At 42.1% G+C, this 25,737-nt stretch overlaps 1 protein-coding gene across 1 annotated transcript in view; it reads left to right on the top strand.

Annotated features, from left to right (window-relative positions):
* Positions 1-25,737, top strand: part of MKNK1 (MAPK interacting serine/threonine kinase 1) — a gene marked incomplete in the record, with an annotated part of 837,567 nt that overhangs the window by 377,978 nt on the left and 433,852 nt on the right. The window contains 1 exon segment of the mRNA XM_044085821.1: positions 23,499-23,603. Within this exon segment, the coding sequence (XP_043941756.1) occupies positions 23,499-23,603 (105 nt within the window).

The following is a 25,737-nucleotide window of genomic DNA, read 5'->3' as shown; positions in this document are numbered from 1 at the left end:
CAGTTGAGTAAAAAGCAGAACACCTTCATCCAACACAAAGCTTTCGGGACAACTCCCTTTTTCAATGATTAACACAAGGTGCAGTTACATTCACATTTAAATACACCCACCACACATCACATGACCTGCAGCCAAGGTCATATGATCAACTACATCAGTATTTAATATATCTACTGGCATTTTTACTAAATAATATAATATAAAATTCAAACTCTTATATATATATATATATAAATACATCTATTCTTATATATAAAAAAGTATGATATATCTCAACACTCAGAAATTCATTTACTCAACACTCACATCTTACTTAATGTACATAAAATTTTAAAATTATAAAAACAGTTGTTTATTTAGTGCTATAAAATTCCTACAGCAAAAAACATGACTAAATCCATGTTACCTAAACATTAATCATTTCAAAGAATTGTGTTGCAACTTTACTAAAATTGGTTTTATTGACACAGCTGCATTTAAACCAGGTTCAGTGTCTGCTGACAATCGCACTATCCACTCATACTCCCTTACTTCTAGTTGATTGCATATGTCACCCCCTCTTAAAGTTTTAGATAGCATGTCTATAACTCTAAATTTAAACATATGTCCAATACCACTTTCTTTTATATGTTTATATAAAGCATTCGTCTCACATTGCCTCCTAATGCTGGACTTGTGTTCAATTATACGATCCCTCAACCTTCTCATTGTCATCCCCACATAAAAAGATGAACATGCTACACAAGTTGCTATATATACAACATAGCAGGAGGCACATGTTGCCAGTCCATTAAAGTTGTAACGTTTATTAGTAACAGGATGTTGAAATATACTGTTATTTAATAAACTACCATCTTGGGTTGGCATTATATCAATGCAACAACTACAATTGTAGCAGCGTATAGTGCCCCTAGATCTTCCCTCAGGTTGTGAGGTGGAAGGATGTGAAAAATCCTTATAACATAAGAATGACTTCAAAGACCTTTTATTCCTATAGGCAAATGAAGGTGTAATTCCTACAACTGCTCTTACATCATCCTGTGCTAGGAGTATTTTCCAGTATTTATTTATAACTCTCCTAACTATATGTGTTTTCATATTATATGACGTTATAAACCTCAGTTTACCTTCATCTCTCATTCTCTCCAACTCATTGCTAACACTATTATCAGGTAGACATATAGGTTTGTAGGTCGTCATTCTATTATTCTTAACTAAATCTCTCATACAATCTACTAACTTCTGTGGGTATCCACTGGCTATAAAGTCACTACATGTCTCGTCTAATTGTTTTACAAAATTCTCTTCAGTGTTGTTAAGTCTACTAATTCTTATCAACTGGGCCTTCACTATGCCCTTAAAAACATGGGGGGCATGCATACTTGATGCTTCTAAATAGCGCCCAGATGAAACCTCTTTTTTATACACAGAGGTAACAAATTTGTTATCAGTCATTTTCAAATTTATATCCAGAAAATTCACACTACTTTGTGAACATTCCATTTTGAAATTCAAAAAGGATGTTGTGTTATTTATATAGGCATTAAAATTTAACAAATCCATATGGGTACCTTTCCAAATAAGAAAGCAGTCATCCACAAACCTTTGATAAAATTGGACCCCATCATTTATGAAGCCACTGTCATTAAACAAGTATGTCCTTTCCCACTGGTATAGGACTATGTTAGCAAACGTGTTGGCTATGGGAGTACCCATAGCCACACCTGTTAGTTGCACATAATGTTGTTCATTAAAAATAAACACATTGTTCCTTAGCACTACATCTAATAACATGCATATTTTTACTCAACTGTGTTCGTGTGTTTTTGATCTTCAGTTCCCTCACTCAAGACAGATGGGTACAGTCGATCATATCCAAGGGTTACAAAATTCCTTTCGAGGAAAGTCCTTTCTATCACTCAAATTCCCTTCCAGATGTACCACCCGGTCTAAGGGAAATTGCAGAGTTAGAAGTCTTAAAACTTCTGCAAAAAAGAGCCATTCAGCCAGTTACAACAGATCATTCAGAGCCCAGAATCTACTCAAGGTTCTTTTTGGTCCCCAAAAAGACGGGAGACTGGAGACCAATATTGGATCTCAGCAGACTCAACAAGTCTGTGAGGAAGACAAGATTCGAATGGTCACTCTTCAGTCAATTCTGCCCTTCTTACAGAAGGACAACTGGATGTGCTCAATAGATCTTCAGGATGCGTACTATCACATAAAAATTCACAGACGCTCCAGGAGATTTCTCCGCTTTCGGCTGGGGTCCAGTCATTTCCAGTTCAGAGCCCTGCCCTTTGGTCTCGCTACAGCCCCCAGAGTGTTCACCAAATGTATGGCAGTGGTCACGGCTCACCTGAGACGTCAAGGATTCCAGGTGTTTCCGTATCTCGACGACTGGCTTCTTTCAGCCAACACCAGGCATCAGCTTCTTCAAGCCAGGGATTACGCAATAAATCTTTGTTCTCAATTGGGCATCTCGATCATCTCTGAAAAATCATCCTTATTGCCCTGCCAGTCTATTACTTTCATAGGCGCAAACTTAAACACTGTTCGGATGTCAGCTACCCTTACAGATCAAAGAATCTCAGACATTCAAAGTCACGTCAGGATCATTCTAGCCAACAAGAAGGTACAGGCCAGAATGGTTCTAAAGGTGTTAGGCCTCATGGCTCCAGCCATTACCCTTCTTCCCCTGGCTCGCTTCTATATGCGCCTTCTTCAATGGATGTTGTTCACTCAGTGGTCTTACCAACAACTTCCAATGCGTCACCAAATACTGGTGACACAGATTTGCAAGAATCATCTTGCTTGGTGGATCACTTCTCCCCAGATTCACCAAGGCAGACACTTTGTACCCCCATCCCCGGTAGCCACTGTCACTACGGATGCCTCCCTGATCGGGTGGGGGGGGCATTATCAGGGCAGGATGGTTCATGGGACGTGGCAACCTTTCGAATACCACCTGCACATAAATGTCCTAGAGATGAGAGCAGTGCTTTTAACGTTGCAAGCCCTCAACGACTTTCTTCCCGTAGGGACAATTGCAGTCCACACAGACAACATGTCTGTAGTTTGGTATATCAACAAACAGGGCGGAACCAAGTCCTACCCCTTGTGTCGAGAAGCGCTCAATCGGTTTCTGGTAGCAACGCACATCCCTGGGAAAACCAACATTTTAGCGGACAGATTGAGCAGAGCTATTCTCATGCCTCACGAGTGGTCTCTCAAACAATCTATAGTGGAAGAGATTTTTCTGGAATGGGGTCGCCCATGTTGCGATCTTTTTGCTACTCCCCAAAACAGCAAATGCCCAGACTTCTTCTCTCTCTTCCCACTGCCAGGCCATCCCCCCAGAGACGCTCTGACCCAGGATTGGCCCCAGGGACTTCTTTATGCCTTTCCTCCATTTCCTCTGATCCCTCAAGTTATCCAGAAAGCAACCGTTTTGAGAGCCAAATTGATTCTCGTTGCTCCTTATTGGCCTCGACAAATTTGGTTTCCGTTCCTCCATCGTCACCTTTTGGTGCAGCCGTGGCATCTGGACCCAGTGCCAGATCTTCTGATTCACCAATCCGGTCAGCTGCACCGGTCTATCCCTTCTCTCAACCTCACATCATGGTTGCTCCACTTCCTTCCTTAGCCAGGCTTCCTATGATCTCTAACCCTGTTAGAGACATCATAGTAGCTTCCTTAAAATCCTCTACCAGGAGGATTTATACGAGCAAATGGAAACGTTTTTCTTATTGGGCTAAAGCCAAGAATATTGATCCCTTCACTGCTCCAGTTCAAGCAGTTTTGGATTTCTTAGCGGAGATTTTTTCACGCGGGCTCCTCTTCTTCCACAGTTAGAGTTCAGTTGGCTGCTATCTCGAACTTTCATGTCGGGTTCGCAGATCACAACATTATGTCCCACAGGCTTTGTAGAGCCTTCTTGAAAGGAATTTTCCTCCTGAAGCCTCCAGTCAGGAGTCCTCCTCCTCAATGGGACCTAAATTTAGTGCTGACATCCTTGATTCTTCCCCCCCTTCGAGCCAGCTGTTTCTTGTTCCCTGAAATTTCTTTCATGGAAAACTTTATTCCTGTTTGCTATTACATCGGCTAGGAGGGTGTCTGAACTTCATGCTCTATCTGTTCGCCCCCCCTATTTGGTCTTCCACAAAGACAGAGTATCATTGAGAACTAATCCGACCTTTTTGCCTAAGGTCGCCTCAAAGACTAATTTGAATCAAGCCATTGATCTCCTGTATTTTTCCAAACTATTCAAACAGATCGGAACAAAAATTACATTATCTTGATGTCCACCGCCAACTCAGATATTACTTGGACAGAACAAAACAATTCAGGAAATCCAATCAACTCTTTGTTTCCTATGCTGATAACAAGAAAGGCCTTCCTGTCTCAAAAGTGACCTTATCTAGATGGCTTTCTTCTGTCATAGCTGAAATTTATCGGCTCAGGGGAAAACAGCTGTGCTCGAAACCTAAAGCACATTCAACCAGAAGCTTAGCTACTTCTACAGCCTTTCAAGCTAGACTTCCTTTAGACACTATTTGTGCAGCGGCCACTTGGGCCACTCCTCATACTTTTGTTTCCCATTACAAATTGGATTTGACCTCCAGGGACAGAGCCAGTTTTGGCTATACCGTTCTCAAGAGTCTGTTCCATTGAGCCACCCAGGATAGAGGTGCTAGGGACGCGGTCCCATCAAGCAAGAATGAAGGCGAGATTGACAACTTAACATTGAGAAGTTATGTACCTACCATAACGTTCCATGTTAGTTGTCTTCTCTCGCCTTCTTTCTTGCGACCCTCCCTCCTTCCCCCAGGCCTGGAAAGACCTTTCTCTACAAGGAATTACACTTCTGAAGACCGTACAGAGCTGGTCCTTCTACCATACTGCAGGTTTTTCTCTTCTTTCTTCCTTTGGGAAGTTATTATGCTAGGTTCTATTGCCCTTTTGTCATCAAACGAGATCTGGGTACTTACCGCCTTGCATCATGGGATATGGGGCTGCCTCGAGCTGGTAAAAGTGACTCTCGAGCTTAGCAAGTGCCGAGTCGGAGCCGAGGATCGGCTCCAAACCCATCAAGCAAGAAAGAAGGCGAGAGAAGACAACTAACATGGAACGTTATGGTAGGTACATAACTTCTCATTTTCTGAATAATGTTGTTGTTGTTTTGGCTTTTCCTGGTTAGGGGTCACCACAGCAGAACTCTGGTCTGCTAATGATTGGCAGTAGATTTTGATGGTGCCGAGTTGCCAGCCCGACGCTCGTCCTTCAATGAAGGCACGCCCATTCACGCATGTCTTTCGAAGGCCACTCGACCACGGGGAGGACATGCAGACTCCACACAGAAGGTGCTCCAGCCGAGAATCGAACGGGAGAACCTCTTGCTGTGAGGCGACAATGCTACCACTGCACCACTGCTGCTGAAATCAGCAGTATAAAAATGACAGAAAACCAGAGCATTCTGAAAAATCAAGGACAGATGAAAAGCCACTGTAGTACTTGTGTCTACCTTGGATGGGGGATACTCTGCACACTTATACTGCATAACTGCTCCTTGCCTTGCTTGGACCCATCGAGTCACTATATGGGGGAGTGGGGTGCAACAAGTATGTCACAAGTTGCAAGGTCTCTGGCTGACTGTGATGGTCCTGGCACATTTGTCATACCTCTCAACCTCAGAGCAAGAAATCTGGACAAAGCCATAAATATAAGTGGGACAAAGGCCCAAAAATAGACTATTTTTAAATATTGCTCTTATAAATGTAGAAAGATAATAGAATAGTAGGCCTTGCATTAGTATTAATTTTCTGAATGGTATGAAATCTGAAACTCAAATGTCTGTCATATTTTCTAACTTCAGTCTTTAATGATTTGCCACAAATTTGCCAGAAAACCACAATTTTATGAAAAACGGGCCAAAACTGTGATGCAAAAATATAAAATAGCGACACAATACAGCTGGGAACCTGTCAACGAAGGGACACTTGTTTTAATATTAGTACTGTTAAGTTGAGCAACTGACAAAATAAGAGAATCTACATGCATTTCTGAAATAAAAGTAATCTATAACTCTGATCATTACAATTATTTATTAATTGTAAACCCTCCACGTTTTCTTCCAAAATTGCCATTTTGCGGAGGGATTATTAGGGGGAGAGCAAAATTTTGAACCAAAATCAGGGACACTAAAGAGGTTTGGATATACCTAATTATATAAAGCAATTTATCTGCATGTACCTCTTAACACAGAAAATCTGGACAAGGCCAAATATATTGGGGGAACATACAAACAGTACTAAAAATTGCTCTTGTATAAACTGAGACAGTTGATGGTCTTACTGTAGCATGCATTTTTCTGAAGGCTATGAAGTCTGAAACTCAATGACATTATTTAGTGACTTCATTCCTAAATGATTTTCCAGAAAACACAATTTTTATGAGGAACAAACCAAAAATAAGGAGCAAAAATCTATTAATTCTGCGAAAATCTGGACAGTTGAGAGGCATAGTTCAGCCGTGGCTGTCTTTGAGTTTGCTGCCCCCCCCCCTCACAAGATCATGGTCGAATGGGGCCTCCCCCCTGTAGCCATGCCAATGTCCCATTACTTGGCTATTTCACCCCATTTACCATAAACACTGTAATGTGCATACTGCTTTACTTCTACGATGATTTGGATTTCATTTAAAAGTTTTAGTTTACATTTTACAGCAAAAACACTAATAGACCTGCTATACAAAGCAATGCAGTCTCACAATTAAAATAGACTTAGCATTAAAACTTTTCTGCCTTTGAAATGCATTCATAGAAACCACATTGAAACCCACATTCAAAGAAAATACATCTGGCCATTGGCAGATAAAAATCAACTTTGGGCTGGTTTCAAATCATAGGCCCTTGCACACGAAACATGCATATCTTCTTTGATACACCTTCCTGATTGTATTAAATTATATTGTATAATACAGTATAGAGGGCATTTTACATTTGTTTTGAACATTTTTCCAGTAAACAATGAAACAAAATGCATCCACCAATAATGACAAAACTGCCCAAAGCAGAACATTTCCATCATAAAAGTCTACTCAAACTTCTACAGCCCACCAGTATCGGTAAATATGCACAATCTCTGCAGAAGTAAAAGTCATCTAAATAATTCCACATTGAAGAGATCTGTAACTAATGAAGAGGTTGCTGCTAGCAAACAACTTTATATTTCATTGTTTCATCTACAAATAGTGTCTGTTGCCCTTGAGGAATAAATCACCTATGTTGCATTAAAAAAATGGTAAGCTAGTAAAATGCAATAGGGACTGGATGGCAAACTGATAACAGGTTCATAGTTACTAGGTATCGTTGCCAAAAAGGACATTCTCAGGACTGCAGCATGCACCCCCCTTTAAAAGTACAAAACAGTATGTAGATGCATTGCTGATACTGTACTATGGGAGTAGAACGCACATCCTTCTGGAGGTCATGTTCTGACTTTATGACATTGAAGTCAAATAAGGTGTTTCTGGAATTAGTACAGTAAATACAATGTACTAATTTTCATCGAGGAAGGGAAGAATGTGTGAAAAAGTAATGTACAATTGTTTCAAGTAGTGAAATGAGATTTAAAAGATTAAATGGGTAGATCTAAAAGTTGTAAATGATCTATATGCCAAAGGAGTTGACTGCTCATTTATGGTGTGGGTAACCAATCTGTGTACAGGTTGGGGAGTAAGATTTTTTTTTTTTAGTTGTAATTTTTTCTTCTAATCTTGCTGCGCTTCGTGTTGGACATTTGGACATTAAACTAGTACAGATAAGTACTAGGAAACTGATGATAGATTTTTAAAATAGTACAGTTTAAGTGCGAGGAAATTGATGATAGCTGATTATGTCTAACACTCCATTAGATGTTCTTGTAATGCTATGATCATTTATACTATACCTCACGTCTTGCCTACTGAGATTTTAGTGTAAATCTGAAGAAAAAATAAGATGGTTGTCCAAAGTAGCTTATACTCAGATCTCTTACACCACCGACAAGGATAAATCAAAGGGAGAACTGTTAGACTTGTATTGAAATATGCTACAGTGGACTTTCATTAGTAGAATTATTTCAGACACTACAACTGAGAAAGTGGATTACTGTATGTCATATTAGAAACATGCCTATATTCTGAGAGGCATGTTTATAGTAACTGTATAATGTAAGCTAGATAAGGCTCCTAGTATTGCTTTGTTCTGAAGCAAAGAACTGGCACTGCTTTATTCTGAAATAACTTGTTCTGTTCTCTGTTCCATGATGGTTATAGCTTGTTTGTTTAACTATGTGGGGGAAGTCATGAGAAAGTGCAGAATGTGAAAATATAGAAGGATCAGCAGTCTGTGAACACTAATAAATTGTGTATTTCTCCTATCAGTCTATGATGTAAACTGTGATTGGAAGGAATGTTCCAGAATATCTTTGACCCCGGTATTTAATGTCTGTAGTTATGCCATAGTGTTAGTATTTGTGTAGACTTGTTGTTAGTCTAGTTTTTAAATGTGCTGCTTATCTATTCTAACAAACGTTTTTGCCACAACTGCTTTCAGTGTTTTATTGTTTTTTTTACTAAAGATGGATAGTGATAAGAAGAACATGCATCTTAGCACAGTGTGGGTGGCAGGCATTGGCATAGCAGTTTGCCATCATGCATTGGTGTGCATCTATAAGTTTGCAGAGTGCTTCAAGAAACCCTTTCTGAACTCTCCATTTGATGGTTCCACTTTGTTTGGACTGGAAGTTAAGGATACTCTGAAGGGAACGTGCACTGTGACAAAATGCTGTCTTCTGTGGGTCTCTGCTTTTTTTACCCCTCAACAAACTTTTTCCTGCTACCAGGGGGCAAGAGGCTGTTCTTCCAAAAATCACTCAGGACCCTACAGGTGATGGTGCCCCCTGGGGCAGAGTAGAGAACTTCAGTGGATGCTACCCTAGAGGCAGGTGTGGCCTGCAAAAATCAAGGATGTTCTGTAGTCCTATCTCGCCTTCATTCTTACACTTGGGACCGGAGCCGAATCTCAGCTCTGACTCTGACATACTCCAGCTCAAAAACTTCTGGTTGGCTCGTGGCTAGGAGGTATCCCATTGTGCATCACCAACATTCCCCAGATCTCATTTGCTGCTCGTTCAGCTCCGACATGACTCATCTTAGCTGTGACTAAGTGATATTTTCAATAGTTTGACTTGTCATTGTTGGATATTGTTATATTGTCTTGCTAGTTTAATGTGTTTATTGCAGTCTCTGTTTCGGACTATTTGCTGCTTATTTTCTCTGTGTATTTGTTCTATGTTGTTTGGCCATTCTTCCGTTGGCCTTTTTGGTATCCCTGCATCGCTAATCTCCTGTGCTGCTGTTTTCCTCTTTCCTCTCTGGGCTAGGCCTGTTTAAGTTAGAGGACCTAGTCCTCCGTTTATCTTTTTGTCTGTTTAATTGTTGTGTGTTGTAGTTGCAGATTGTGGGGTTTTTTTTCCATTATGTCAAAAGACTCTAAGGATCATAAGCCTTCGGTCATCAAAAAATGTACTAAATGTGCCCAGATGATGTCCTTGATTGATGGGCACAATTTGTGTGTTTACTGTTTGGGGGCTATCCACTTCCAAGAGTCTTGCCTGTTTCACCATGCATTCAGTCCTTGTGTTCTTCAGGAGAGGAAGAACAAACTGATATTGAAGGGATTATTAAAGCATTCCTTTGAGAAGGAATTGGCATCCTCATCATCCGGTTCTAAATCTCCACCCTCCTTTAAAAAAGACAGACAAAAAAACTACAAAAAGGCAGTCTCCCACCCATTCTGTTTCTTCGGAGCTGCCAGACAAAATTTCTAAAGTAGCTACACCCTCATTGGCTCCACTGATTTTGGTGCCGACAGAGGTTAGCTTAGTGGATCCATCAGTCTCGGCTCCAGGAACTTCGGAGCCGATAACTGACACTACATCTCTGAGCTGGTCATCTGAACTTAGACTGGTTTCCCTGACTTGTAGGTCACCTATATTCCAGCGATCTAGATCCCCCATCTTCCAGGTCCTCTAGGAGCCTATCTGATGAGGATGTCGAGAGAGTGGTGCGTAGACCGCTTCAGACTTGGGCACTGGCAAATTTGCTTTCGGCTCTGGAGCCCAGTGTGCCCTCACACCCGATCGATGTTCCTCCTCAGAGCTTCTCTGAGCCTTCAGAGCCAGAGCAGTCAGGGCCTCCAGTTGTGGATAGGTCGGTTCCAGCTACCTCAGTTGGTCTCTCAGTTCCGATATCTGCTCTGACCCTTATGGTGCCATCCGTGGAGTCGAGGATCCTCAGCTCTCAGGTCTGGCCCGAGGGGGACGCTTTGAATCTAACTTCGGTTCTGAGCCTACCTCTTGGTGGTTCGGCGCAGGTGAGCTTGGACCCCACATCTGCCTCGGAGCCCATCTCCTCAGTACCGAGGGCTGCCTCTGCATCTTCAGAGTGGAGGGCATCCTCTGAGCCAGGGAGGAATCGGCCTTTGAGGTGATGTGTGCTGTCCAGGACTTCAACTTCATCCAGAGGTACTGACACTCTTCCCCATAAGGTGCCAATTTCAGTCTCTGCTCCCTCTCTCTCCCAACACAGCAGAGACCTGCAGCCTCAGGATACCTCCATGAGTGGTCCCCAGTCTTCTGAGGTCTCCCCAGAATACCTGTCTGAGGAACCACCTAGGAAGAAAACTGGTAAGAGGAAATATGTTGACTCCCCTGGTGAGACTTTTACATCAGACACTGACCTTGAGGAGTCAGAAGGGTCCCCCAGTCGTCCTTTGATGATATCTCATTTGCAGATATTCTTGAGATCCTGAAACAGAGGCGACAGGCCCACCATATCCCCTTCTGATGAGGATGATGAGGAGTCAGTGTACCTGAAAGCTTTTGGGTCTCAACCCTCCACCTCTTGGGTGTCTCCGCCTTTTGACGAGCTACTGGATTTAGTGAGTTGAAAGGTGTGGGAATCCCTTGATTCTGTGGAACGGGTAGATGACCAAATACATTTTTGTCAGCACCCCAAAACGAGGACTTTCTGGCTAAGGGTGTTCCAGTAGATGCCATGGTGGTGGCAGCAGCCACCAAAAAGGAACTTGCCGAAACTTCCTCCACTATCCATCCACCGAACAAGGAGTCTAGAACAATGGATAGGTATGAGAAGCGTGTTTTTGCTTCAGTGGTTTTTACCCTTTGGTCGCTGAACTATCTGTCCCATTTCACAAGACTCCAGAGAAATCTCCTAAAAGAGCTGGGAGATACTCTGCAGGGTAACGTATCTGATGCGGTATCTCAGAAGGTCATCACGCAGATGTCTACCCTAAGTTCTATTGTGAACTCCTCCATGAGGCTGATTTCGTATGCAGCAGATGGAGTGAGTAGGGCAGCGGGTTCAGGAGTTTCTCTCAGAAGACACTCCTGGATGCGTTTGTGTAACTTTGCAGTGGCTTTTAAATCTAGATCTACTAACGCCCCCTTTGACGGTTCCTCTTTGGAACCAAGGTAAAGGACGCTCACCAGGTGCGAGCAAGAAGGAAAAACCCGGTCTGCTGTGGGAGTCCGTTTTTCCGTCCCTTCTAGACCCTATCCCAAAGGGCAGAAGGGCGTCAAGATGTGGTTCAAATAATCGCAGTGGTTTTTTCAGGACACACAAGGTGATTCCTTCACTAGAGGCAGAGGAGGAGGAAATAATGGTAGACGCCGCTTTAGAGGTAGAGGATGCCCGCAGAACCAGGGAGACCGTGATTCCCTTCATGGTCGTCCCTATCAGTGCTCCTGAATTACCAGAGGTTACCATATTCCCTTCTCTTCACCCCCTCAGACCAGACGAATCCCAGATGTGCCACCCAATCACAGGGATTCAGCAACTCTGGAAATCCAAAAGTTTCTCATGAAGAGAGTCAACCAGCCCATCCCCGTAGAGCAAGTAGGTTTAGGGGCTTACTCCAGATTATTTTTGCTGCCAAAAAGAACAGGGGACATGGCACCCATATTGAATCTGTACAGAAGTCCAAGTTCCGAATGGTCACCATAGAGTTGATACTCCCGTTGTTAGGGTAAGACATTTGGATGTGCTCCATAGACCTCCAAGATGCATACTACCACATCAAAATGGACAGGGCATTGAGGAGTCACTTACGCTTCTGGCTGGGAGCTGGTCATCATCAGTTCCGCGCCCTGCCCTTTTGTCGCACCACAGCCCCCAGGGTGTTCAAATGTATGGCAGTGGTTACGGCTCACTTTAGATGTCAGGGATTCCAAGTGTTTCCATATCTGGACGACTGGCTCATCACTGCCACTACCAGGCATCTACTGTTACAGGCCAGGGCCGCTACCATTTCAACTTGCCTGCAATTAGGAATTACAGTAAAATTGGCAAAAATCTGCATTGTCGCCCTCTCAGCATGTGAATTTTATTGGCGCCGAAATAAACACCATTTCAATGAGGGCTTACCTTCCTGTCGAAAGAATTCAGAGTCTAAGGGAACAAGTCTTGAGCTTACTTCCTCTAAGAAAAGTCAAAGCAAAGGTGGTGCTCAAGCTATTAGGGACCATGGCTTCCACAATAACACTAGTTCCATTAGCCAGACTGCACATGAGGGTCCTCCAGTGGTTACTCTTTGCCCAGTGGTCACTGCAGTACCTCCCTCTGTCTCACCCTGTCCTGATAAATTTGTGTAAATAGGATCTTCATTGGTGGATCCAGACCAGCAACCTAAGCATAGGCAGACCCCCCCCCCCAACCAGTTGCCACTGTGACCACGGATGCCTCCCGGATAGGGTGGGGGGGGGCATTATCTAGGGAGAACAGTCCAAGGCACATGGCAAGATCACGAGACTCATTTGCATATCAATGTATTGGAGATGAGAGCAGTGCTTCTAGCACTGCAAGCACTTCACAGCTTTCTCCCTCTAGGAACGATTGCAATCCACTCGGACAACATGTCAGTGGTATGGTACCTAGACAAGCAAGGAGGAACCAAATCTTATCCCATCTGCAGAGAAGCCCTTAGAGTATGGGAGTGGGCAGTGTCTTCCAGAGCTTTTTGGTAACAGTGCACATCCTGGGGAAATCCAACGTCATAGCCGACAGGTTCAGCAGGGCTATTCTGATGCCTCGCAAGTGGTCTCTGAACACTTCCATTGCAGCACTAATTTTTCGCAGATGGGGTCAGCCTTGCTGCAATCTCTTTGCCACCCCTCTCAATGCCAAATGCAGCAGCTACTTTACCCCAATTCCCCCGGAAGGGGATACTCCAAGAGATGCACTCGTTCACGATTGGCCCTCGGGACTTCTCAATGCTTTCCCTCCTTTCCCCCTCATTTCGAAGGTAATTCAGAAGGCAATATCCTTGGGAAGCAGAATGATCCTAATTTCTCCTTACTGGCTTTGACAGATTTGGTTCCCCTTCCTCAGACCATATCTAATGGACGAACCTTGGACTCTGGATCCAGTTCCAGATTTGCTGACACACATGTCAGGGCATTCCATCCCTCTCTCCACACCCTCAACTTGACTGCTCCAATTCCATCCCTAGTCAGGCTTCATGACTTTTCTCCCTAGGTTGTACACATTCTGTCATCTTCCCACAAACCTTCTACTAGGAAAATTTATACCAGTAAATGGAAAAGATTCTCCTTTTGGGCCCGTGAGAGAAACCTTGATCCCCTACACAGCTCCCATTTCTGCTGTTCTAGACTTCCTCTCGAGTTATTCAACCAAGGTTCAGCAGCAGCAACTATTAAAGTCCAGCTGGCAACTATTTCCACTTTTCATGTTGCTAACTAACATAATCTTATGGCTCATAGGTTTTGTAGAGCCTTCCTCAAAGGGACCACTTTACCAAGACCCCCAGTCGTGGATCCTGTGGTTCCATGGAATTTGAACTTTGTTCTCCATAAACTTATGTCAAGTCCTTTCAAACCTTCAGCAACATGTGACCTCAAGTTTTTACCTTGGAAAACTATATTTTTAGTGGCTGTCACTTCTGCAAGAAGGGTGTCTGAACTGTAAGTTCTTTCCATTAAGCCCCCTTATTTGGTATTTCATAAAGATACGGTCTCCTTGAGGACAAACCCTTCCTTTATTCCTAAGGTTTCTTCTCAAGCCAGTATTAATCTGTTGAATTTCCTGTGTTCTTCCCTGAATTTTCTAACAAAGCAGAGTATAAATTCCACCAACTGGATGTGCATAGATAATTGTGTTTTTTATCTGGACAGAACTAAAGATTTCAGAAAGTCAGACCAGTTGTTTGTCTCCTTCTCAGACTCTAAGAAGGGCCTTCCAGTTTCTAAAGTAGACTGTTTCACTGGATTTCCAGTTGCATTTCATTTGTTTATTCCTCCAGTGGTAAAGATCTTCCTTTCAAGGTGAAAGCTCATTCTGCCAGGTCTGTGTTTACCTCCATAGCCTTTCAGGCTAAAATCCCAATAGGCAACATTTGTGCTGCATCAACATGGGCTTCACCTCACACATTCATTACTCATTACAAATTGGATATGGCTTCTAGGAACAGGTCTTCCTTTAGATCCACAGTACTCAGGAGCATTTTCCAGGATGAAGGTGCTAAGGACGCTGCCCCAAGTGTAAGAATGAAGGCGAGATAGGACTACAGAACATAAAGAAGTTATGTACTTACCATAACGTTCAATGTTTGTAGTCCATCTCGCCCTTCATTCTTATGAACCCTCCCTCCTTGAGGACCCTGGGGGTAGAGTGCCTACTGTTTTAGTCCTTTCCATTTGGTTTGTTCTTTGACTCTGTATTTGTTTTCTCGCAGCAAACAAGATCTGGGGAATGTTGGTGATGCGTGATGGGATACCTCCTAGCCACAAGCCAACCAGAAGTTTTTGAGCTGGAGTATGGCCAAGTCTGAGCCGAGATTCGGCTCCGGTCCCAAGTGTAAGAATGAAGGGCAAGATGGACTACAAACATCAAACATGTTATGGTAAGTACACAACTTCTTTTTTTAGAGGTCTTTCTCTGACCAAATCCTTTTTAGCACTCCTGATGATTTGTCCGGCTGGTGCACTCTTGAGGCAGTCAGGGAGCACTTAGCTATCTAGCAGCAAAAACAACAGCAAAGCAGCAAAGCAAATACAATGAAGGACAAAGTCCAGGAACCCAATGAATAAAATGTATTCCTCTCTGACATCTTGGCATACACTGCCTTCTTGGAGTACATCTTAGCACTTGGCTATCTACCTTCAAGCTTGGGGGGCTCTCTCTACAGATTTCTGGGTGTTGCGAGTCATCACCAGAGGCTACACTATCCACTTTCAGGTATTCCCAACTTTTCATCAAAACACCTTTCTAGATGTTTCACCCTGACGAAGAAGAGCACCATCAGGAGAGAGAGAAAAGCTGCTAGTGAAGAGTGTCATCCAGAAAGTTCCACAAGACCAAGGAGGATCCAGGGTCTGTTCAAAATTTTTGTTGCCAAAGAAAAATAAGAACCTCACCCCCATAATTGGACCTAAGCTAAACTTGTTTGCCAGATAGACTAAGGTTGGATGGTAACAGTGCAGTCCATTCTGCTGTACTGAGAAGGTTCAACTGAATGTGCTTGGCAGACATCCATCATGCCTATTATATAAAGTTAGACAGACAGTCCTGAAGGTTTCTGCACTTACGACTAGGAACTCAACTGCCCTTTGGTCTCACCATAGCCTCCCCGGGTGTTTACCAAATGCATGGCAGTGGAAGCAGCCCAACTCTGGCTGCAGGTCTTTCCCGAGTACTGTGGAACCAAAGGAAGACCTGTTCCTAGAAGCCATATCTAATTTATAGTGAGTAATGTATGTGTGAGGTGAAGCCCATGTTGCTGCAGCACAAATGTTGTCTATTGGGATTTTAGCCTGAAAGGCTACTGAGGTAAACGCAGACCTGGCAGAATGAGCTTTCACCTTGAAAGGAAGATCTTTACCACTGGAGGAATAAACAAATGAAATGCAACTGGAAATCCAGTGAGATAGTGTGACTTTAGAAACTGGAAGATCATCTTGTTATGGCGGCATCAAGAGCCTTGGGGATTACATTGAATTTCAATAAGTCCAAGCTCAAGCCAGTTCAAGTGCTAGAGTACATGTTGTCTTTTGGACAAGACTGTTCAGATTACCAAGCTTTCTCTTTCACGATGGTCTTTTCTATATCTTTAGGCCCATCAGGCTGCTCTTCCTCAGAGGCCACCTGCATCTCTTATTCTTTGCCTCCTAGGTTCGATGGCTGTCACTATTGTTAGTTCCTCTGGCCACATAAGCTAGAAGGTGCTTCAGTGGACTCTCTCTGTCCAGTGGTGTCTTGAGGAAAAATCATTGAAGCATCTCATAAGACTTGTAGAGGTTTGTCACCATCAGATATCATGGTGGCTGACATCTGATGTGCTGACAGGACATCCTGTTTTCCTTCCCCAGCCCATGGTCAAAGTAGCTACTGATGCCTCCCTCTTGTGGTAGGTTCATAGGTTGATACTAGGCTATTGTCCCTAGGGCCTATACAAGCCTAGCCATAACAATTCCCTGGCTATTTCTTCCCACAGTATTTACTTCCCTGGACCTCTGTCTAGCAGGGCGACTGACGTGATCACCAGGTAAAATTTCCTATCTCCCATCCAATCATCAAGGTTCCTTTTGAAGATGGCCAAAGAGGCACTCTGCTTGGTATGTATGGGCAGTCTATCCCCGGAGTCTGGGGAGTCTCTGGGTCAGGAACCTATCCCTCCAGCATGTTTCGTTCATTGTGATGACAAGGTTTAGGGGCATTTTGAGGGAAGGATGGTTCAAGGAACATTCAGAGGCCAACCTGCACATCAGTGTTTTGGAGATGAAAGCAGTCCTCCTAGCATTGCATACTTTTCTCGACCTTGTCCCAAAAGGTGTAATATGCATCCAGCTAGACAATATGGTGGTTGTCTGGTGTCACAACAAGTATGCTGGAAGCTAATCTTGCCCTCTACGCTGGAAGGCAAAGTGTGTCTGTGGCAATGAGCAGTGTCTTCCAACACTTTGCTAGCAACACATATCCTGAGCAGATTCAGCGTACTAATGGACAAGTTGAGTTGGAGAATAGTGATGCATCATGAGTGGTCCCTCAAACAGTCCATGATGGCAGAGACTTTTAGCTGCTGGACCAGTTTCCACAATCTGTTTGCTATTCCACACAACACCAAGTGCAGCAACTTCTTTACCCTGATCCCTCTTGAGCAGTAGTCACCTGAGGGATTCTCTAGTCCCTGCTTAGTCCCCGGGTCTTCTGTATGCATATCCACCTACTCCACTAATCTTCAATATCTTGCAGAAAACATGGTGCAAGACAGCTAAAATCCTCATAACCCCTTTCTGGCCAAGTCCAGTTTGGCTTCCCTTCCTGTGGCCTTACCCCCTTTGAGTTCTGGGTCTAGTTTTAGATCTAATCCCCCTTCTGCCGGGCAAGCCTCACCCGATCTCAACCCCCTCATACTGACCTCTTTCCTCCACTTTCAGGGATGGCCTGGAGTGCCAAACTGTCTTCTAGTGTTGTGCATATTATTTCTTCATCACAAAAGTCTTCCACCTAGAAAACCCATGGCAGTAAATAGAAAAGGTTTACTTTTTGGGCATAGTCCAAAGGTCTAGACCTCTTTTCATCTTCATTAGATGTGATTTTGGATTTCTTAGCTGGCCTGTTTCATTCAGGGGCAAGCTAATCTAGTATACAAATTTATCATGCAGTCATTTCTAATTTTTATGCTGGTCAAGATCATTCTGTTTATAGCTTCCCCTGAGATTGTCTGAAGCCTTCTTTGAAAGAGACCTTGCTTCGGTGACCACCCTTGATAGATGCAAGTCCTTCCTTGGGGTCTGGCTTGTTATCAGTATAGGCTTTAGTTAGAGTTCCTTTTGAGCCTGCGGTCATGGTGGATTTAAAGTTAGTCTTGGAAGACCCTTTCATGGTGGCAGTTACTTCCCACTAAGTGAATGCTTGAACTTCAGGTTTTGTCCTGTAAATCTTCTTAATTATTTTTTCACAAAGATTGTTTTACGGACTAATTCTGCTGTTTTAAAGAAGTAAACGGTCTAGGCAGCCGCAGGAAACTGCTTTGTCAGTGGTTTATTGTAAAATCTCACAAGCGCTTTCACCCTGACAAATGCAGGGCTTTTTTAACATCAAAGGGCTGTCCTTGCCATCTAAACCTAAGGCTTGCTCTACATGGGTGATATCTACTTCACGTCTTCATTAGTTATCCGTTATTGGATCATGTCTGTTCAGCAGCCACTTGGTCCAATACTAAGACGTTTGTGGCTCACTCTAAACTTGGTATTCCGTCTAGGTTGAGGTATGTCTTTGGCTTTGCCATACTCTAGAATGTCCTTCCTAGTGCCATCCAAAATCAGACTGGCTGTGGACTCTCTTTCCCACAGATTGAACTGGATGGAAAAGACAACACTGAATATGAAAGTTATGTGCTTAGCATAATGATAGATCTATGTTGTCTTCCATCAGTCTCAACATTCCCTCCCTCCACCCCCTTTCCAAATTAGAATTTACTAATTTTCTGCTTCTAGAGGACCTTGGCAGGCCATCCTGAAGTCTTCGCGTGTTGGACCTCATTTAGGTCTTGGCCCTAAGACTTTCTTTTTTAAGGCTTGTTGAGAGGGGTCCAGCTTAGTAGAAGCAAATTGTTTCTGAGGTGATTTGGTGGTGATGGTCATCATAAGACAGGAGTCTGAGCTTCAAAGCCATAGTCTATTTTTTGTGGGCCCCTGATCCAGTCAGATCTGATAATCCACAGGCTGAAATGGATGGAAGAAGACAACACAGCTGTAGCATTATGTTAAGTACATAACTTTTGTTTCTCACTTCTTTAAGAAATGGCCACACAAGACAGGGGGGTGATTGATGCATCCCAACTTGTAACAACTTCATCTGCCTGCCTGAACAATAGTTTCAGTATCTTTCAGGCATCTGTTTTCTGAAGATGTGCAACAGGCATTAAAGGAGGCATGAAAGCTGCTATTAGGAAATTGTATATTGGCAAATGGAAAAGATTTTCTAGTTGATACCAAGACCAGGACGCTTTTAAGAACAGTATTTCCCTGAATCTTCAATATTTGTGTAAGTTTCCTCTCACCTTTCTTAATCCTCTGTCAAAGTTAATTTGTCAGTCATTTCAGCACATCTGTCCATGGATTCTCCCTTTTGAATCCATTCCCATGTTAAAATATTTTTGAAAGAGGAGTTTCATACCAAGCCTCCTAGAAAGTAGGCTGCTTCTCCTTGGGCTCTTAACTTTTTGTTTTGAAAAATCAAGGAGGATCATCTCAAAATGTAATAACAGAAACACTTAGCTTGTGTATCTTTTTTCATTTGTATTCATAGTTTTTAGTAGGTTATTATTTACGTGTGCGTGTGTATTACAAGTTCCTTGTTGTATACTGAAAACTGGAAGTTATATACTTCCTTTTCATCCGTACTCTATCCGATATGCTGATGGAATGCAGGTGGCTTTGTGGATACAGACAGACAGATGTCTACCAAGTGCTCAAACCCTGGTTATCTTCCTTGCTCCCATATTACACCTGACCCCCCCACCCTGCCTCATACAGAATTTATTGCTAATTTAGAACAGTAAAGCAGATGTAGGGAATATAGGTGTGGATTTATGGAGGAGGAGGTTCTTCAAGGTAGGTCTTACTGGGCTATCTCCATATGAATAGTGATGGAAAGCAGGTTGTCATATTAAATGGAAGATTCATCGTTATGGAAAAGTAAAATTGTCTAAACTTATAACAGTAGAAGTTTGAATGACCACTATACAAGCTGTATCCTACAAAGATTGTAAGAGATGGACAGTTTCCAAAGCTTCAGGGCACCTTCCACTTGTCCAGATCATTAGGTTGCTTGTGCTGAGCTGTTGGACGCCAAGCCCTTCAGAGCTTTTGTACCTTTTTTCTGCTTATCTTTTCATAGGACAAGGAAAGCCTAGAACAGAAAGCTTAATTTAAAGTAATCGTTTGTTCTGAAACTTTAGTGCAAGTCCTGGAATACCAATGCCGAATGAGCGAAAATGTACAAATGCTTTGTCTGAGATAACTGTTTCCAAGTATTATCTATTCCCCGAAGTATGGCAGTCTCTGAGTTGAGATATATACAAGTTTAGAGGTGTAAGGTGCTTGCCGCCAGTATTGGGCATGCCAGAAGCTTGCCTTTTGCAAAAATAAAGCAACTTTAAAGGAGTTTTCCTTTATTTTCATAGTTTTTTTTTATAGTTCTAGGGTTTGTTTTTGAGTGTAGGGATGACAGTTAAGTTATTGTATACTGGTGGAAGAAAAGATGCTGTATTAATAATACGCAATTGTTCTTTATAATCCAGTCTGTTAGGAAGAGTATTTTCGTTATAGTAGACTGTATTTATCAGTTCCTAAACATACTGACAAAGGGTGTCATTTTTGTTTATAATGCATTTGAAATTTTTTTACGTCTGACATACACAATCTAATTGTGATGTCCAGTATCAAATGCCTTAATATACCTTGTGCTAATGCTGTGACCAGGTGAGAAGTAACCGCTGCTGTTGGCTCATATTGATGGGTGCAAAATTACTTATGTAATACTAGGTTACTGAAGAGGTTATATCTGAGTGCTGTGTTGTAGTGGGCTGGTATTCTCAAACCACTTGAATAAAATACCTGAAGTTTGAAAAGTTCCAGCAGTTTACTTAGAAAAATCATAGTGATGGAAAATGTGAACTATCCAGACAGGCTTTTAGAAAATGTTGGCATATTCTTTTTCTCATGGAGCACTTAGGAGTGACCTCTGCCTGGTCTGTAATAGTGTTTTTTCTGATTCTCTGTGAAAGTCTGTACGTGGAAAGCACTGCTGGATGAGCTAACTAGTACTGTAATTAAGGTGAGGTGACTGGCGTGGCTGCCCAGGATGCAGGCTATTAAAGTGGGCATGATCTCTGGTTGATTTAGTGGATGTGCAGTGCAACGATTCAGTTAAGAAGCAATAATTAATATTGTGTCTCTTAAAATGAGTATATTTAGTAGTTTTTTTGTGTTGGCATCTGTATAGAATTCCTTTTTGTCTTCAACTTCAGGTTGAGAGAGGGCTTCCACATTTTGGTGCAGGATTCATCTGGTGACATGTGCTTTTGTGGAAAATTATTGACAGCACATTTCTCTTTCTTTATATATCTGTCTACTTCTCCAGATGAGGAGAGCTTGTGCAGATTCTTATCTGTCTGCTCTGTTTTGCCTCTTCAAAATAATATCCGATTTTGGCATGCCTTTGACAAGTAGAGTAACCTCAACCACTTCAAGAATAAATGGTGATTGTAGCAGGATATTGCAGATTAGTTTGTCCACCATCTGTGTATTGGGAGAGCATACCCGTCCAAAGGTTTATCTTTGAGCTGCCAGCTTATTTGGGGGAAAGAAAACATGAATTTTGATGTGATCTGGCTTCATCTAAATAATCTGCATATTCAAATGGAAAATTTTTTATTTATTTTTCTCTCTCTTTTTTTACTTTTAGTCTGTGGCATAGGTACAGCAAAGCTATTCCATAACTCTCCTGGCATGAGTAACCTGGCCTTTCCATTCATCCCCAGCTGGCTTCTCTAATACCAGGTCTTGGTACATAAATGCATGTTATATGGAATGCAGTCGGGGCTTAGAGTTTATCTTCTCCTATAGCTTATTCCCTCATTTACATCAAGAGCACTGTGACATTTATTTATAAGTTGCTCATGCGAGAACAGTCCATTGTGGTTTAAAATTCTTCTGATCATGTCTACATCTGCTAAAAATCATATAGGCCAGACCCAGTTTGGGTCTGCAGTACGAGTCATTGCACAACATAAAGACCTTCATGACTGACTAAACTTTGAACACTGTGCGTGATTATTTTTTTTTAACAGCTGACATTCTGGCTGGTCACAGTGGTAACAGCCGCATTCTGGACAAGTGCTAATCTAAGAGATGCTGTCATGCAAGCAGTTATCGGGATATTTTCTTATGTTCCTACAATGCCTGCAATGTCCCCTTGCATGCCTCACATGTTTCCATGGAAGAGACATGCGGTGAGTGTAATGTGGGGCTGAATGACACAACTCCTCAGGCAGTCGTTCACACCCCCTCCTTAAGCAGACAGTTTCTGCCACTTCCTCAGACTTCACCACAGAATTTTGCCCTTGTGATATCCCACACAGCACCCTTCTAAGAAATTGAACAGACAAGAAGGGGCTCCTTCATTATCCAAGCTACTACCTGAAACCAAATGGGATGTCCTTTAGTTAGGACCTCCTCTCTCTTTGCCACAGAACCAGTTTGTTTCAGTTTTGCTGTGTTGCTATTTTTGGCCCTGCTGAGTGAGTGAATCAATTGCCAAGCATATGGGAAGGGGATGAAGGAAACTCTGAGCTCCCTATCTGGCAGTTTTAAGGGCTGTAGCTAGACTGGGAACCTAAATGCATTTGATGAGTATCCGTGCATACGAGGATCTGACGATCTCTTTCTTTGCTTCAGCTTTACCGCAGCTGATCTTCTATAAAATGTGCATCTGAAGCAGTCGTACATGAATAAAAAGCTTTAGTTACATTTTTGTCCCCAGTCCCATACCATCCCTGCTGATTGTGTGTGGCATTGCTTCATTGCCTGCAACCCTTTCTTGGTCTTCTGTGTCCCTCTGATTGCATGAAAATATTGGAGAATAGTGTTCTACTGTGAATATGGACTTAGCCTATCCAATATGTCTTACATTGATCTAACGCTGTATGCCTTTCATCCCCCCCTACTCCATGGATGCAGGTTGGCCTACAGTGGCCTTGGCGTACAGGCTGGCTTAGACGCATCATCCAACACTGCAACCTCCGTAAGCTGCCTAGCTACCCATTTGCTAATGCATTTCAACTACAGTCCTGACAGTCTTCACTAGCAGCACCACCACTCTGCTTACCTTCCTGCATGATGAGCACAGCTGCTTATTCACCTCTAATTTTAGTGGGACACCCAGACTACAACTTGTAATTTGTTTGAAAACATTTCTGGTGCACTTTTTTGTCCCTTGACATTACACTGACATTGAAGTATACTGCGTGAAGTAGCATGGTTTCCTGTCTTTTCTATGCTGCGGATTGATTAGTGCCTTTGTTCATTTGTAGTACCTAATGCACGTCGCCTCTCATTGGATGTAAGTGAATTACTATAGTTGCCGTGGAGGGTATTTGTCCTTGCAGTTCAACTGGACATATTGAAATGGTTGGCAGTGTAGCTTAATGTATGGTTTTAAGTAGTTACAATTTATCTAGTCTGTGGTGTATACTGTGATTCATAGTAAGTCAGGTAGCCAGCTGAAGCTTTTGTCACCAGTAAAAGCAGATACTTCTGTCTAGTTGACATTTCCCAATAAGATGTCCTCTTGAAACAGTTCATTGCAAGTCATAAAGTGTGGCGTATAACCGGTTGTTTTCCTCCTCTTAGGTACAATACTTACACATATACAGATGCACAAGCACTTTAACGAGAGGGAAGCCAGTAAAGTGGTGAAGGACATTGCTTCTGCTTTGGATTTCCTGCACAACAAAGGTAGGGATCTGTTTAAGTACAAGTTGATTTGGAAGTGGAAGAAATGGATTGAATAGATACCATACATAAAATAGTGAATATATAGCTATTTATGCAGTATTTAATTAATGACCAGCTAATCTCTAATCACTTTATAAAATTAAACTCCTGTTTATCCATTCTGATTTGAGATGTCCTAGAAAGAAGACTGATGTGGTGTGTCTGTTTTACTTGATGGTTATAAATTGTTGGAGTAACTACTGGAAAAAAAAACAGAATACTGTGAATCCAGCATCTTATAGAATTTATACTGGTATCGGCCTGTCACAGAAGATAGGTTAGACAAATTTAATATTAGGCAAGATGAAATAACAGATGTTTATCATGTTCATGGAATACCTGCTACTGTACTTAGAAACCTGAAGCAAAGCTAGGCTTGTTGATTAACTTTGAGAGTAGGGTTCTAATTGGGCTGACAGAAGTGGGTGGAAATATTCACTTCATAAAGGTTTATGACAAATGGGACACTTCTGATTTCAGTACTATGACCAGACATTTATGTGAACATTGTGAATAAGCTGCAAAGACTGAAAAAATTACCAAAAAAAAAAAATCGTATAAGGCAGTACTTGCGTTGTCTGGAATTTTTAACTTTAAGTTCAGCATTGGAAGGTACCTTTTCATTGGCAGTTCCCTTGTGAGATGTTTTTTAAACCCTTCTCTGAGGTACCAAGTGAAAGTACAGACACTCCAACTGCTTAAGTTTAAAGCACCAGACTTGGTGTCTTTGTCAGACCATCCGCACAAATTTTCCAGTACAGGAGTTCTCAGCCTGACTGTGTTTCTTGACCTTGAAAAAGCCAGACTTATTTCTTAAAAGATTTTCATTACTGTTGAACCTCCTATAGTTATATTTTGCTGGGCATAACACAGGTTATATGGAGACAAGTATTTCAAAATAATGCAGTAAAATATGTTGACTCTGTGCCAGTCTACTTCTTTCATGGTCCTGCAAAGGTCTTCATATGTTTTATAGTTATGAGAATCTCTTGCAGTTCCATCAGAGGAAGTCTAAATACAGCTCCTCACCTATGTCATCAGAGGAAGAAGAGGACTTTTAAAGAGCTGGCACTACATACAAGACTCCTATCATGAGGATAGTTCTCTTTACTGTTCCAGTTCCCACCTCAAAGTATTGATCAGTTACTTGGGTTATTTTTGACAGGCATTTTGATGAGCAATCTTTCCCAGAGAAAGCACCCTTACAGATGATGAAAACTTCTAGAATTTGAGTGATCCCACTTCTATTTCTACAGTTAGTGATGCAACAAAGTTAATTATATGAATTCTGACTCTCCGCTTACTGGCCAAGAAATGTCAGGAAATATACTAGACCAGCGGTCTCCAACCTTTTTTGCACCAAGGACCGGTTTCATGCAAGGCAGTTTTCCACAGACCAACCATTGCACGCGCACAATAAAACATTAAAATGCATAATATTTATTTGACATTTGTTTACTGGGGAGGTCCAACTCGACTAGGAGTCCATTTTTGGCTGAGACTCAGGGAGAAAAGCTCCAAAGTACAATAAAAGAATTGGCAATAATTAAAAAAAAAAATGTACATTCTGCTTAATAGCATCACATTGATCTGCTATGGTCAAGAGGTATGTAAACATAATGGCAACCTCGTTGACCTTCTAAGTTTAAGCAATATTTAAAATCTGTACCTATTATTTGTGGCTCAATTCAATCAACGTACAATTAAGCGAAGGTACGATTTTGCTTTTCATTACTTCGGCAGGTGCTTTAACTACAAAATGTCGTCTGATACGGTTTATCCCAGATTTATTTTGGGAGAGGTTGAGTGGTATGGCAGAGAGGTATGGAAACCTAATGGCAACCTTACTGATTTTTTAGGTTTATAAGAGCAATATTCATACCTCTCAAGTGTACCTCATTACGAAGAACATTACTAATTTTAGCACCAATAAAGCCCATGTTCCTCAGTTCCACATTGAAAGGGTCTATCACTCATGCGGTATTATGATTTTTTTTAGCTGATATCCATAGTAAATAGTACTGAATTATATTGATTCATCAAAGTAGTATAAAGTAGCACATTTTAAACATCTGTGAACTTCCTGGTTGACGTT

Source organism: Protopterus annectens, chromosome 10.part0 (genome assembly GCF_019279795.1).
Source record: "Protopterus annectens isolate FY-2018-M chromosome 10.part0, PAN1.0, whole genome shotgun sequence".
In the NCBI taxonomy this organism is placed as follows: domain Eukaryota; kingdom Metazoa; phylum Chordata; order Ceratodontiformes; family Protopteridae; genus Protopterus; species Protopterus annectens.
The sequence above is the reverse complement of the archived record's forward strand: the minus strand, read 5'-3'. Positions and strand labels throughout refer to the sequence as shown.